The 12599-nt window shown below is 43.3% G+C and overlaps 2 protein-coding genes across 8 annotated transcripts in view; one reads left to right on the top strand and one right to left on the bottom strand.

The window, feature by feature from the left end:
* Positions 1-12599, bottom strand: part of FREY1 (Frey regulator of sperm-oocyte fusion 1) — a 433428-nt gene that overhangs the window by 91686 nt on the left and 329143 nt on the right. The gene's annotated exons all lie outside the window — the stretch shown is intronic.
* LOC137661891 (transmembrane protein 263-like) overlaps positions 1-12599 on the top strand; it is a 215638-nt gene that overhangs the window by 8171 nt on the left and 194868 nt on the right. For 2 of the 7 annotated variants that reach the window (XM_068397639.1, XM_068397641.1), the window contains exons 2-3: positions 10204-10387; positions 11024-11114. In XM_068397639.1, coding sequence (XP_068253740.1) covers positions 11055-11114 — 60 coding nt within the window. In that variant the 5' untranslated portion in view covers positions 10204-10387; positions 11024-11054. Of the gene's footprint in view, positions 1-10203; positions 10406-11023; positions 11115-12599 lie in introns of all 7 variants that reach the window. The other 5 variants (XM_068397643.1, XM_068397638.1, XM_068397642.1 and 2 more) reach the window with 4 other exon arrangements.

Genomic DNA, 12599 nt, shown 5'->3' with positions numbered 1-12599 from the left:
AGTTCTGAGGAACTTCATAACAGTGATTGGATAGAGCAAAGATCCCAAACTAACACTGTCATTAATGATGTCATTGTAGGAAAGCCTGATGAAGGTCAGCTTCATTATTACTGGATCTGACAAGCCCTTTGGCATTTGTACACATTCAGCCCAGTCATAGTATGTATCATCTCTCACCCATTTGGAGGAAGTGAACCTGGGATGAGAAGAGTTGGGGTTTTTGTGGTTTTAGGAAGGGGCAAAGTATGCAAATATGCAGGAAACCATGTGGTTTTTAGTCTTGTGGGCATGCAATTAGCATTCTTTAAACATAATGCAAAAATAGTCAATGCTTTCACTAAGATATTTTAAAAATAGTTTTGTAGTTTCCCAAAGTACTTAACAAATTGGCCTATACTTGAGGATTACTTCACTTGTTTCTTCCCACAGACCTACTGAGTCTTGTAGTTCTTCAGGGTTGCCTCTACCTGTTGTAGTTATCGGTTGAGATGTATTTGTTGCTATGTAAAAAAGGTGTTGGACGTGCGCTGGGAAAGCTTACGAGAGAAATCATGGATGTGGAGGGGTGAAGCCTGTGCTGCCACTAATTTTCCTCTGCTAAATTGCTTTATTGGAATTGTGCCTACATAGAATGCTAGGTCTGAAAGTCAGTGTTAGGCAGGACAGAGGACATTATTTGGGCTGGCAGTTGAAGATTTGGATAGAATGAAGTAGGTCTGACCTTGTGGGCTCTTAAGGAGAAGCTTTATGAGGAATGAGGCAGTTTTTGAACAGTGAAAGAAGTGAGATTCTAGGCACAAGTCCAGAATGGAAATAAATGTGAAGATGAATGTCAGAAAGGAAAAACTGGAGTAAAGTGTTCAGGACCAAGAATGGAAATATGAATATCTAGGTCAGGAAATAAATACCGTTTTCACTTGAAAAGGCACAGAGAAAGTAGTAGCTAAAGCTGCAGATTTTAGAATAATTTTCAAAGGATAGTCTCAGAAGTGAGACACTATGCTGCTGAAGTCAAGACTGTGAGCTTTCCATTTGTTCCTCCAGCTTCTGTTCTGCAAGGGGGAAATGGTTGCTAATAAAATTCAGTGTAATGGAGAAGAGTGTTCATGTTGTGGGTTTTCTTTTGGTTTTGCTTATGTGGTGGGTTTCTTGTTTGTTTTAAGAATACTGTGTTTCTAGGGGTTGAGTAGGAATGGCAAGAAGGAATAGAATGTAACATAAATGCATCTCCTTGGTTGGGAACAGCAGTAAAGTGTCTTTCTATTAGTAGTCATAAACTGAAGGAAACTTGTAGTTACTTGCCCCAAACTCATTCAATTTCAGTAATAATTTTTCACAGGATGAATTCTTTTTTTTATCTTTCACCACCCCCGCTCCCCCCCCCCCCCCAATCAGCCTTTGTTTTGGGGTTTTATTTTTTGCTATTTACTAGCCTAATCCTGGCTCAGTGAACAGTAAATTAACAGAATTTACGGAATGTGGAAAAAGGGACAGGCCACTTGGGAGGAATATAGGAATGTTGTCAGAGCATGCAGGAATGCAACAAGGAAGGCTAAGGCCCACCTGGAATTAAATCTGGCAAGGGACATCAAGGTCAACGAGAAGGGCTTCTTCAAGTACATCAGCAGCAAAAGGAAGACTAGGGAAAATGTGGGCCTGCTGCTGAATGAGGTGGGTGCCCTGGTGAGAGAGGATACAAAGAAGGCGGAGTTATTGAATGCCTTCTTTGTCTCAGCCTTTAATGCTAAGGCTGACCTGCAGGAATCCCAGGTCCCGGTGGCATGAGAGAAAGTCTGGAGAAAGGAAGACTCTCCCTTGCTTGAGGAGGATCAAGTTAAAGATCATTTAGACAAACGGGACACCCACAATCTATGGGCCCCGGTGGGATGCACCCACAAGTGCTGAGGGAGCTGGCAGATGTTATTGCCAAGACATTCTCCATCATCTTTGAAAGGTCATGGAGAACAGGAGAGGTTCCTGAGGACTGGAGGAAGGCCAGTGTCACTCCAGTCTTCAAAAAACGCAAGAAGGAGGACCCAGGAAACTAGAGGCCGGTCAGCCTCACCTCCATCCCTGGAATGGAACAGCTCATTCTGGATGCCATCTCTAAGCACATGGAGGAAAGGGAGGTTATCAGGAGTAGTCAACATGGATTCACCAAGGGGAAATCATGCTTGACCAATCTGATGTCTTTCTATGATGATATGACTGGTGGAGTAGATGAGGGGAGAGCAGTGGATGTTATCTACCTTGAATTTAGCAAGGCTTTTGACACTGTCTCCCACAACATCCTCATAGGAAAGCTCAGGAAGTGTGAGTTAGATGAGTGAACAGTGAGGTGGACTGAGAACTGGCTGAATGGCAGAGGTCAGAGGGTTGTGATCAGTGGCGCAGAGTCTAGTTGCAAGCATGCAGCTAGCAGTGTTCCCCAGGGGTCAGTACTGGGTCCAGTCCTGTTTAACTTATTCATCAATGATCTGGATGAGGGGACAGAGTGTATCCTCAGCAAGTTTGCTGATGACACAAAACTGGGAGGAGTGGCTGATACACCAGAAGGCTGTGCTGTCGTTCAGCGAGACCTGGACAGGCTAGAGAGTTCAGTGGAGAGGAACCAAATGGAGTTCAACAAAGGCAAGTGTGTAGGGTCCTGCACCTGGGGAGGAATAATCCCATGCACCAGTACAGACTGGGGGTCGACCTGCTGGAAAGCAGCTCTGTGGAGAAGGACCTGGGAGTCCTGGTGGACAAGTTCAGTATGAGCCAGCAATGTGCCCTTGTGGCCAAGAAGGCCAATGGTATCCTGGGGTGCATTAGGGAAGAGTGTGGCCAGCAGGTCAGGGGAAGTTATCCTCCCCCTCTACACTGCCCTAGTGAGGCCACATGTGGAGTACTGTGTCTAGTTCTGGGGCCCCCAGTTAAAGAAAGACAAGGAACTACTGGAGAGAGGCCAGCGGAGGGCTACGAAGGTGATTAGAGGACTGGAGCATCTCTCTTACGAGAAGAGAGAGCTGGGTCTGTTTAGCCTGGAGAGGAGAAGGCTGAAAGGGGATTTCATCAATACTTACAAATACCTTAAGGGCAGGTGTCAAGAGGATGGGGGCAGACTCTTCTCAGTGGTGCCCAGCAACAGGTCAAGGGGCAGTGGGCACAAACTGAAACACGGGAAGTTCCATCTAAATACGAGGAAAAACTTTGTTACTTTGAGGGTGACAGAGCACTGGAACAGGCTGCCTAGGGAGGTTGTGGAGTTTCCTTCTCTGGAGATACTCAAAACCCGCCTGGACGTGACCCTGTGCAATGTGCTGTAGGTGAACCTGCTCTGACAGGGGGTTGGACTAGATGATCTCCAGAGGTCCCTTCCAACCCCAACCATTCTGTGATGCTGCAAACAGACTCTGCTTTGGTTTAAGATTATGCGCTGTAATTCTAAGTACAAAAGTAGAGTCTAAAAGGCCTAAAAGTGGTGGTGGAGGGTAGGGTTTTTTTCATTGTTTCAAGATGGTCTGTAGGGACTTTTTAGAAAGCTTAGCCATTTCCAGTGTTGACTTACCTGTTTGGGCATTTGTAGTGACAGTCTCATGTTGCTGTTGACTTATGTGCAAAATGGGCTGATAATGGTTGCCTGGTGTTGGGATTGCTCCTGAACTATGTGGGCTTTTTCAGTACTTACTATCCCAGTCTCAGCAGACTATCATAGGCTATTTTTGTGATTGACTGTGCTGAAATAATTTGTTAATACAAATGTGGTGATAAATGCAGCTCTTGGTTTCAGTGTCATAAACATAACTCAGTACCTTGTGGAAAATACTGACCTTCACTGGATAGGAACCTTCTTCCTTTCTGTCATGCATGGATTTATCACAGCACTTGTAAAATATACAGTCTTTAAATATACTGAAAATATGAGCATATCACTGAAGCTCTGGTCAGAATTATTCTCAAAAGTGGTGTATCCCATGGAAAAGCATGAGTTGTAGTCTGAAATGCTTGTAGGTGATTTGTCACACCTGTTTAGTTCAGTACTGGCAGTCCTCTCGTCCATAAATACATAGCCTTCTATGAAACACAGTATAAGACAGCAAATGTATGCTAATTGACCAGGTCACAGCAGCCTGTGGTATTTGAGTTAAAGTGCACTGTAAGGTCAGTAGCCATACGGTGTGATCAGAACATAGGATAATAGTTCCTCGGGCAGTTTCTGTGAGAATCCCTGTAGGCGTTTTTCTTGATCTTTATCATTTGCTGTGTTTATACAAAGCTTTTCAGCTTCCTTGTAGTTCATTGAAGCGGTTGGGAGGGACAAGGTGAGCTACCTTGGAATTGGCACTTCCATAACCGGTTTGGAAGGGTGGTTATTGCCTCTGCTTAAGTTGACTTCTTTCTGGTCAGCTTAGATCTTGTTTTAAAATATGACATATAAAAATTGCTAATGAATCTTAATAGTGCTCATAGTCAGAAACTCATCAGTTGCTGAAAGGAATTGTGCGATGTGATTGCTTGTGAGAGTATGGTCTGTCTCTAGAGAGCCAAGAGGTTTTTCTTAGTTATGCATTCCTAGGCTCTGTGCCATAACCCAACTGTTCCTGTAATAATACCTGTTTATGTGAGTGAGCAGCTAGAATGTATTGAGTTCTGTCCAGGGGCGGATCAGGAGCGAGTTGAGAGTTTGTGGGTGCGAATTAAGGGGCAGGCTGGCAGGGGTGATACTGTTGTGGGTGTCTATTACAGGCCACCAGATCAGGATGAGGAGGGTGATGAGGCCTTCTACAGGCAGCTGAGAGCAGTCTCGCAATTACAGGGCCTGGTTGTCATGGGGGATTTCAACTACCCTGATATTTGCTGGGAGGCCTACTCAGCCAGCCATCCTCAGTCCAGGAGGTTCCTCCAGTGCATTGATGATAACTTTCTGATGCAAATGGTGGATGAGCCAACTAGGAGAGGAGCACTGCTGGATCTTATCCTCACTAACAAGGAGGGTCTGGTTGAAGCGGTGAAGGTTGAGGGCAGCCTTGGTTGTAGTGACCATGAGATTGTAGAGTTCAGGATCTCATGTGGCAGGAACAGACTAGCTAGCAGAATTACAACCCTGGACTTCAGGAGGGCCAACTTTGGCCTTTTCAAGCAATTGCTAGGGGAAATCCTATGGGACAGGGTACTAGAAGGTAAGGGCGCTCAAGATAGTTGGTTAGCATTCAAGGACTGCTTCTTCTGAGCTCAAGATCAGAGCATCCCAGCAGGTAGGAAGTCAAGGAAGGGTTCCAGGAGACCTGCATGGTTAAACAGGGAACTGCTGGGCAAGCTCAAGTGGAAGAAGAGGGTGTACAGATCATGGAAGGAGGGGCTGGCCACTTGGGAGGAATATAAGTCTGTTGTCAGAGGATGTAGGGAGGCAACTAGGAAAGCTAAGGCCTCCTTGGAATTAAACCTTGCAAGAGAGGTCAAGGACAACAGAAAGGGCTTCTTCAAATACATTGCAGGTAAAGCCAACACTAGAGGCAATGTAGGCCCACTGATGAATGAGGTGGGGGCCCTGAAGACAGAGGATGCAAAGGCGGCAGAGTTATTGAATGCCTTCTTTGCCTCTGTCTATACTGCTGGAGGCTGTCCTGAGGAGCCCCGGACCCCTGAGGCCCCAGAAGAAGTCAGGATAGAGGAGGAATCTGTCTTGGTAGATGAGGGCTGGGTCAGGGACCAATTAAGCAACCTGGACGTCCATAAATCCATGGGCCCTGATGGGATGCACCCGCGGGTGCTGAGGGAGCTGGCGGAAGTCATTGCTAGGCCACTCTCCATCATCTTTGCTAAGTCGTGGGCAACGGGAGAGGTGCCTGAGGACTGGAGGAAAGCGAATGTCACTCCAGTCTTCAAAAAGGGCAAGAAGGAGGACCCGGGTAACTATAGACCGGTCAGCCTCACCTCCATCCCCGGAAAGGTGATGGAACAACTTGTTCTTGGTGCTGTCTCTAGGCACATCAAGGATAGGGGGATCATTAGGGGCACTCAGCATGGCTTCACCAAGGGGAAGTCATGCTTAACCAACTTGATAGCCTTTTATGAGGACATAACCCGGTGGATAGATGATGGTAAAGCTGTGGATGTGGTCTATCTTGATTTCGGTGAAGCGTTTGACACTGTCTCCCACAGCATCCTCGCAGCTAAACTGAGGAAGTGTGGTCTGGATGATTGGGTAGTGAGGTGGATTGTGAACTGGCTGAAGGAAAGAAGCCAGAGAGTGGTGGTCAATGGGACAGAGTCCAGTTGGAGGCCTGTGTCTAGCGGAGTCCCTCAAGGGTCGGTACTGGGACCAGTACTATTCAATATATTCATTAATGACTTGGATGAGGGAATAGAGTGCACTGTCAGCAAGTTCGCTGATGACACAAAACTGGGAGGAGTGGCTGACACACTGGAAGGCTGCGCAGCCATTCAGAGGGACCTAGACAGGCTGGAGAGTTGGGCGGGGAGAAACTTAATGAAATATAACAAGGGCAAGTGTAGAGTCCTGCATCTGGGCAAGAACAACCCCATGTATGAGTACAAGTTGGGGACAGAGCTGTTGGAGAGCAGCGGAGGGGAAAGGGACCTGGGGGTCCTAGTGGACAGAAGGATGACCATGAGCCAGCAGTGTGCCCTTATGGCCAAGAAGGCCAATGGCATCCTGAGGTGTATTAGAAGGGGTGTGGTTAGTAGGTCAAGAGAGGTTCTCCTTCCCCTCTACTCTGCCCTGGTGAGGCCGCATCTGGAATATTGTGTCCAGTTCTGGGCCCCTCAGTTCAAGAAGGACAGGGAACTGCTGGAGAGAGTCCTGCGCAGAGCCACGAAGATGATTAAGGGAGTGGAACATCTCCCTTATGAGAAGAGGCTGAGGGAGCTGGGTCTCTTTAGCTTGGAGAAGAGGAGACTGAGGGGTGACCTCATTAATGTTTATAAATATGTAAAGGGCAAGTGTCATGAGGATGGAGCCAGGCTCTTCTCAGTGACATCCCTTGACAGGACAAGGGGCGATGGGTGCAAGCTGGAACACAGGAGGTTCCTCATAAACATGAGGAAAAACTTCTTTACGGTGAGGGTGACTGAACACTGGAACAGGCTGCCCAGAGAGGTTGTGGAGTCTCCTTCTCTGGAGACATTCAAAACCTGCCTGGACGCGTTCCTGTGTGATATGGTCTAGGCAATCCTGCTCCGGCAGGGGGATTGGACTAGATAATCTTTCGAGGTCCCTTCCAATCCCTAACATTCTGTGATTCTGTGAAATCTGTGCTTCTCTAATGGCTCTAATGAGGAATGGAACCACATTCTCAATTAAAAAGTCTATACAAACCCTAAATAATTGAAAGAATATTGTACAGTTAATAATCTACTGATGTTTCTGAACTGTTGATACATCTTCCTGCTTCCTAGGTACTCCTAGAGGGAGCATCAAAGCAAAAGCAACGTCTGTGTGCATTACTTCTGCTGTGGCTGCAGCTCAAGAGGATTATTACAGAATTGCTGGACACTGCATGGCTGCTTAACTGCAAGCCATTAACTTGATACAGTTGTGTGTATCCCATTCCCCTATTTGTCTGTCAAGGATCCTTAAGAATGAAAAAACAAATGTAACTGCTGCCTCATTCTTGAAATAATAGTGCAAAAAAAATTGGGAACAACAACTTTAACTATAATTTACTAATAAATCATTTTAGAATTGCTGGAATTTTTGATTGCTATAGATTACCATGCTGCCAGAACTTGCAGATATCTTAGGTATTGATAACCAACCTTGCAGCAGACCTGGTGAATTGAACTCGGCAGATATAACTAAAAAAGCAATGGATGTAGTGATCTAAGATAGAAAGCCATTGTGAAGAGACTTTGCAATCTCGTTCTTTGAGCCTTAAGTATTACTTATAGATATGGATATGAGAACCTAGGATCTCGTTTACTGTTAACTGTTTTACATCTCAATTACTTAGTGAAATTCAGTACCAACACTGTGTGCACTTATTCACTGGTCTCAACGATTAAACTGATACGCTGAAGTCTGTTAAACACAGATGTTTACAAGACTACTTCTCCTAGAGGCTCCCTATATTATATGGTGATAAGATATCAATGACATAAGAACTTGGCTTATTTTATAGAAAACATTTCTAACTTCATTTTAGGAACTAGGAAGTCTCAAGATTTCAAGGTTTCTTGGAAAACAATTTGTGCAAAAGTTAAGTTTGTGGTTACTTGACATGCCATGCTTTTAGTCTAGACTGTGTTTTCAATTTGTAACATTGAATTTTGAAATAAAAAAAAATTGTAAATCAGTTTTTTCAGTGTTTTTTTTGGGGAGGATTCTAAAAAAAATACAGGAAATGCATACAAAATACAGTTCAAAATATGCTGTGTTGTGATTAATTGTTTTTGAGTAGCGAAAACAGTCTTCAAAAATTCTAGCCATTTCTGTTAGATATTAAGAATGTTCTATAAAAGCAGTAATCTTGGATTGTGTATTTTTCTTCTGTGGGATTCCAGTAGCAAGTGTTAAAAGTTTTCAATGGGAGGGAAGTAGGTGATGGCAAACAGCATCTCAGCCATGGACTTCATAGTGGTTTGTAGTGGGCTCTGTTTTCCTCACAGCTGGATTTGTTAATACTAGGTTAGGGCTAAGCTTGATGTTCAGCTAAGATAAACCTTTATTTCAGAGTAAGAATTGTCAATGATAACCACCATACTGGAGATTGTATTGCTAGTGAACACTGAGTAGTAGTTCATGCATAAGGGAGAAAACCCCATAATGCCACCACTTACTTTTGATAGCAGTTTGCATCCTCTTTCTATTTATGTAGATGACAACAACTGAAACCCAAATGAGCATCACTGTCATGGGTGGTTGTTGGGAGAAGCCACTGAGCAGGTTTTTCTCATGGCAGCAAAGTGAAGCTACTGCCTGTTTTGAAGAAGGAAAGATAATGTTTTCCATACTGGCTTTTCCTTAGTCTCTGGAAGTCGGATTGTCTCCTTGGGCAGCATATAGTTAATAAGGACTTAACCTTTGCTTTGTGCAGATGTTTCTGTGACTTTTTTTTTTTTTTTAGTTAAAATAATTTTGGTGGTGTAATTTTGGTGTTTGGTGGATTCAAGACCAATTCTAGTTTAGGAGTTCTTATAGTTGTGGTTTGGAATGTTTGCAAGGCAAGTACTGGTACCTCATGTCCTCCATGTCTACATCTTTTATATGAAAATAAACATTCTGATTTGGTATACTAAAGTAGCCTCATCTTCTCCTTTTTCTCTCTGTAGCATTAATGGATAGGAAAGAAATGTATATAAATGTATTGCCTGTGGTTGATGTAGAAACTTGTTCAAATACATAGTCTATATTCAGTTTGTTGCTCCTATCCAGAATTGTTTACACATTCTTAAAATCTAGATCCCATTATTTAGGTGAAGTGAGGAGACTGTTAGACCTCACTGTTGATAACTGACTCCCGGGTTTGCTTTTTAATTGGACTAAGTCTGGCAATTTACTCCTTTCTCATCTATACCCTGTGGTAAAAGTAATTTTTTCTCCTCTCCATGATGGCTACTGCAAAGTGTGACTGTTCATTGACCAAAGCTGGGCAGTATCGATACCTGGTGTTTTTAAACGAGGAGAAATAGGTAAATAGCTTAGGTAAAGCTTGCATAGTCATGGATGGCAGAAATCAAGGTTGCGAGGGTGGCACTAACACAGTAGACTTGTACACTTCACCTCTGGGGTCTGTTTTTCCCTGCTATCAGACTCTTGAAAACAATGTGGTGGTCCTTCTTGTTTTCATGTCCATTTTGTTGAAAAAATGGGGAATAGATGAAAATGTAAGCCACTTGTGCAAAGGAAGAAATTGTGCAAAGGAGCCCTTTTTCTTGCCGAGTTCAAATAAGAAAGTCTTGCAAGCTGTTGATATACCAGTGTTTAAGCTGCCTTCTGTAACCTTCCAGCTGCATATGTTAGTAAACATTTTCAGATAGTTCAGACTACAAACCCATTCACATTTTCAAAGTGCACAAAAGCCTCATTTCCTAATGACTGCCAAGTTTCTGATTTCCCTTGACTGTACTAGCTTTCCAAAAGAAGAAAATTGGTTAGGTTTTTTTGAGAGCTCTGTAGCTATGCCTAGTGTTTACCATTACTTATTTAAAAAAGGGGGGGGAGGAGCAGACAGTCATTTTGTATTTTTTTTTCTTTTATAGCTCCACAGGTCATGAAAATACTGTGTGTGCGAAGTGAGTTCAGCAGAGTTAAATACAAGTGAATGCTCTCTAGGTCTACAAATCTGGTAACTCTGCTCACATCCTTCCATCAGCAACATCGCAGGCTCTTTCCAAGATCCTGAAGGCTGCAAAGTGGAAATGCAAAACTTTGGAGGGCAATCCGGTAGTTTTTCTGGAGTGGGTAATTTAGCGTGTTATGCATGCAGGCACAAATGCATGTATAGGGACACATAGGGGAAAACTACATGGTCAGTGGACCTGGATGGGTTAGAAGGTTGTAAACAAGTTTGCTTTGTCTTCTTTTGAAAAATGATGTGTGGGACCATTAGTATAACCCATATTGATCTCCTCCTGTATTGAACAGGCCACAGACATTTCAGAATGTAGTCTTGGCAAGACAAATCAAAGATCAGATTTTTTTTCCTGAAAATTCCAAGCGATGGCGAATCTGCTGCCACCCTTGGTAAAGGGGATTTGAATTTATTATTTCATTGTGTGTTTTAGTAATATTTAGAAATTGTGCTTCACCATTCAGTTCCTGTTTTTCAGTCTGCTCAGACCCTTGTAACTTTGCTTGCAAGCTTGAAGAGTCCTTTTTTTCCCCCCTTTTTTTTTTTCCTCCCCACTTCCTGTAAGTAGTTTGACTGCAAACAAATCTCCCAGCAGCTTTCTTTTTCATCAGCTAACGTGAGCTCCTTGTGTTCTTACTGTCTGGCGTATTAACTAATCCTGTAATTATTTCTGTGGTTCCGTTCTGAACTTTCTCCAATTTACCTCCTCTTGCTGTTCTGTTCTGCAGGGACCTAGCTTAGAGACACAGATGGTGGAAGATGAAACTGAGACAACAAGTGAAGAACTGCCTCCTCATCTGCGGGAAGAGCCTCCTGAAGGTACAGTACTAGCAGTCAATATAAACTCTTGAAATTGGGGAAAATGTTCTGGCCAAGAAGTTGTCTTTTTTTTTTTTTTTCGTGCCCCCCCCCCCCCCCCCTCTTTAGCTATCTGACTTGAGAGCCAACGTCTGCCTATTTTCTGAGAGGGAGAAGGCTTTGTCAATGCTGGCAGCTGAGCCAACCTCTCAGCCAGAGGTCTAGCCAGCCCCCAAGCCTACTTTTGCATTCAAAGAAAGCTGCACCCACTGAGGTGCGGACATTGTTCTGCATTCTCTTTAACAATATGGTTTCTGATTAAAATTGTCGTGCTTGATCATCCTGTCTGTAGGCTTTGGAATAAAATGCATACGCTACTGTCTTGTTCGTGATGTTTTGAGCCTTCATTAGGGAAGACTTCCTAAGTAGTCATCTATTCTCTCCTTACCTCTCTCTGCAGTGTCCTGCTATTGAAATTGTCCCCAGCAGAGACTTGTCAAAGTTAGGTATTCTAGTGATTTTTATTTCATTCCACCATCTCTCTTGGAAGCCAGTTTAGCCATCTGAGGAGGAGGCAGTGAGACGCTGTCAGTCAGTAGGAGGCTCAAAAATACCAATTTTAATTAAAAACCTTGTTTGCAATGACATGCTCTGGATTTATACAGGGAACAGATTTTTCCCACTGTGTAAATGTTGCAGATGTTGTATGTATGCAACAAAATAGGTGTTGCTTTCTTTTTAATAGAAGCTGCTAACATTGCTGCAAGTGATGATAGATTTTGGGCTTTGTCTCCAGTTCAGTAACTTTTAAAACACAATCGCTCATAATCATTGTGGATGGCTTAAACAACCCAGAGAGTGCTGAGATTCTTACTAGCAACTTACTGTTAAAATGCCACGACATGTCTCTGGGAAACATAAACATGTTTTATATTTTTCCTTTAAGAGAATAAGATGCTGATACAGCATTTATACTGACAACCATTCTTAAAGGGAATATGAATCAAGTACGTGGTTTTAGGAATTTGCTGCTCCATCCCTTCTTGTTGAGCATTCTGTTGTATTTTTCTCATTAAGTTGTCATTTCTTGTTGTGCCATTTCATATACTGTGTTGGCAATTACAGTATATAGAGGTAAGTGAAAGGCAGGTTTCTTTCTGCAACTCCTATAAAGCCAGAAGGAAATAAATGTGGAAGATGTTGTGATTACTATATATAGAGACAGAGGATATAATCTTGATTTTTTTTTTTTCTCTCTTCCCCCCCCCCCCCCCTCCCCCCGCCTTTCTCAGTAAGTAATGCCAAGTCAATGTGTAATGACAGTGCATTGCTGAAGTAAGAATTCTGGTCACTAGCCTGAGCTGATGATTCCATGAGCTTAGAGACCATATCCTGGAATGTAAAACACAGGAGATCATCTTGTCTCATCAGTTTATCAGGAATAATCTTTGATTTTGGATTATGGTTCGAATTCTGTAATCAGCAGGGTTTTTTTTTTTAATGTGG

This window comes from Nyctibius grandis, chromosome 4 (genome assembly GCF_013368605.1).
Source record: "Nyctibius grandis isolate bNycGra1 chromosome 4, bNycGra1.pri, whole genome shotgun sequence".
NCBI classification, from domain to species: Eukaryota; Metazoa; Chordata; class Aves; order Nyctibiiformes; family Nyctibiidae; genus Nyctibius; species Nyctibius grandis.
This window is presented reverse-complemented; position numbering and strand designations above follow the sequence as displayed.